Source organism: Asparagus officinalis, chromosome 2, assembly GCF_001876935.1.
Source record: "Asparagus officinalis chromosome 2, Aspof.V1, whole genome shotgun sequence".
NCBI classification, from domain to species: Eukaryota; Viridiplantae; Streptophyta; class Magnoliopsida; order Asparagales; family Asparagaceae; genus Asparagus; species Asparagus officinalis.
In genome coordinates this window covers 10,264,942-10,267,078 of record NC_033795.1, presented here as the reverse complement: position 1 = coordinate 10,267,078, position 2,137 = coordinate 10,264,942, and the positions used below count along the sequence as shown (strand labels likewise).

General features: G+C 45.0%; 1 protein-coding gene across 1 annotated transcript; it reads right to left on the bottom strand.

Annotated features, from left to right (window-relative positions):
* On the bottom strand, nt 612-1,736 carry LOC109830813 (shewanella-like protein phosphatase 2). The gene has a single exon (XM_020398176.1). The coding sequence runs from the start codon at nt 1,734-1,736 to the stop codon at nt 687-689; it is 1,050 nt and encodes a 349-aa protein (XP_020253765.1). The 3' UTR covers nt 612-686.

The following is a 2,137-nucleotide window of genomic DNA, read 5'->3' as shown; positions in this document are numbered from 1 at the left end:
ACAAGAGTTCGTCAGTGTAAGGTTATGTAAACACTAAAGAGTTCAGCCATTCACGATATAAAATATGGACAAATTTTCAAAACTGACCCATTTAGACTTTTATTCCCAAAAAATGTCCCCATTCAAGAAAAATTGCAAAAACCAACTTGGTTTCAGCCTCAGCGCTAAAACCAGGTCGGTTTTTGAAAAACAATTTCCGAAACTTCACGGGAGTTAAACTCCCGTGAAGTTCAGTAAATCTGCTAAACTTCACGGGAGTTCAACTCCCGTGAAGTTTTAAAAAAAATTCAAAAAACCGACCTGGTTTCAGCGCTGAGGCTGAAACCAGGTTGGTTTTTGCAATTTTGTTTGAATGAGGTCGTTTTTTGGGATTAAGTTCACAAATGGGTCGGTTTAAAATTTTGTGCTATAAAATATACTGGTAAGGCAGAGACAGAGTACTAACAAATTTAAACTAATGAAGTTTATTGTATGTACCTGTCAGCTCAGCTGAGAGAGCAGTCTCTACTAGAAAATTCTTCTAATCCAAAGACATTTGCGACGCCGCCTGCATACAAAATCAACCAAGCAAAAACCAAATATACTAGGAATTTAACGTAAGCTGTTTCAAATAGCCAATAAGTATCAAATTTTATTAATCCAATCAACCATTCAATACCCATTCAATTGTACACAATTTCACTCTCCTACGCTTTTGTCTCAACTTCTCTCATTCTCCCCTCTCTCACCAACATCCCAAGCCCCTCCTCTCTCTCCTCTCTCACCCTCGAACCCTTATACCTCCTCTCATCATACAAAGGATTTGCGGTCAAAATCCTCAACTGCCTCCCATTGCTAATCTCCAAAACCTCCGGCAACCCATTTCCACAACCCCTCGAAATCCCAACATCAATCCTTATAGCTCGATCCTCACAAGCCCCATTAATCCCTTCGCTTTGTATTGTATGACCCATCACCATTCTCTTAACCCCTGGTATCATCTCCAGTATCTTTTGAAGACTATCACAATCGCAATACCCCTCAGAGAATCTCCTCAACCAAACAACCGAGTCCCTCCCCCTCATATAACTCGGCGAGAATCTCCCTCTCAAACCCTTAATCCAATCCCTAACTTCACCATTGATTCTATCTAACCCATATTTGACATGTTCACCAATGATACCTCCATGAACAAATAGAGTATCGCCGATTATAATCACCGATTGATTATCCGCGAGGAATCGAGATGATATTGGGCCATTCGGCCGCAATGCTGCGATTCTCGCCCTAATCCCTTCCCAATACTCCCTTTTTACCCCCGGGAACGATTTGGGGACCCCCGCGAAAGGGTTTTCAGGGTTTTCAATCTCAGGGCAGAGTTTTTTCATAAAGATTCCATTTTTAAACCAAAAGCCCCAGTTCTCAAACTCGGTAAGGGCTTCAGGGGTGACGTAGCGGAAGTCGCCCTCGATGTTCATGATCTCGTGGTTGCCGAGGAGGGTGATGAGGCGCCCATTGGATTCGATCTTCAGGCGGTGGAGGAGGTAAAGTAGCTTGAGCTCGTCGCCGCCGCGGTGAGGCAACGTCGCCGAAATCTGACGGCGGGGTGGAGTGCGGCGCGGACCAGCGAGGCGAGGGTCGATATGGAGGCTAGGGTTAGGTTTGGAGGGATTTGGGGAGGTCGCCGTGGAGTCGCCGATCGGCGAGGAGCGCGGTGTCGTGGGAGGGGCAATGGTAGAGGTAAGCGTAGGATGCATAGGTTTCAAGGGTTATGGTTTGGGCAGGAAGAGGAGCCGTCTGACCGAGAAATCGATCGAAGGCGTCGATGAGGAGAGAATCAGAGGGGGGAGGGATCGCAGTGGGGTCCACGCGAGGTGTTCGGGTTGGACTTGGTTCATTTTTTCTCGGCCGCCTCTTTTCCCTCTCCTCCTCCTTTGTTTGCGTCTTTTCAAGTTGCGTGGGAGGAGAGGGAAAGAAAAGAATTGCTGTTTGTTTATAGACTTGTAGCGAGGAGGGTGGAAACAACTAAAAATTTAACTACTATTTTCCAGAGGAACTAGATTTTATACACGGTCAACGCACGTCGTTAAATATCATGATTAACATCTTATTTAGATGGAGGTTAATAGATGAAAATTAAAGTAAAATTTTAATTTTG

Coding starts and splice junctions, on each gene's coding strand:
- LOC109830813 (XM_020398176.1), bottom strand. CDS start 1,736: ATGCATCCTACGCTTACCTCTACCATTGCCCCTCCCACGACACCGCGC.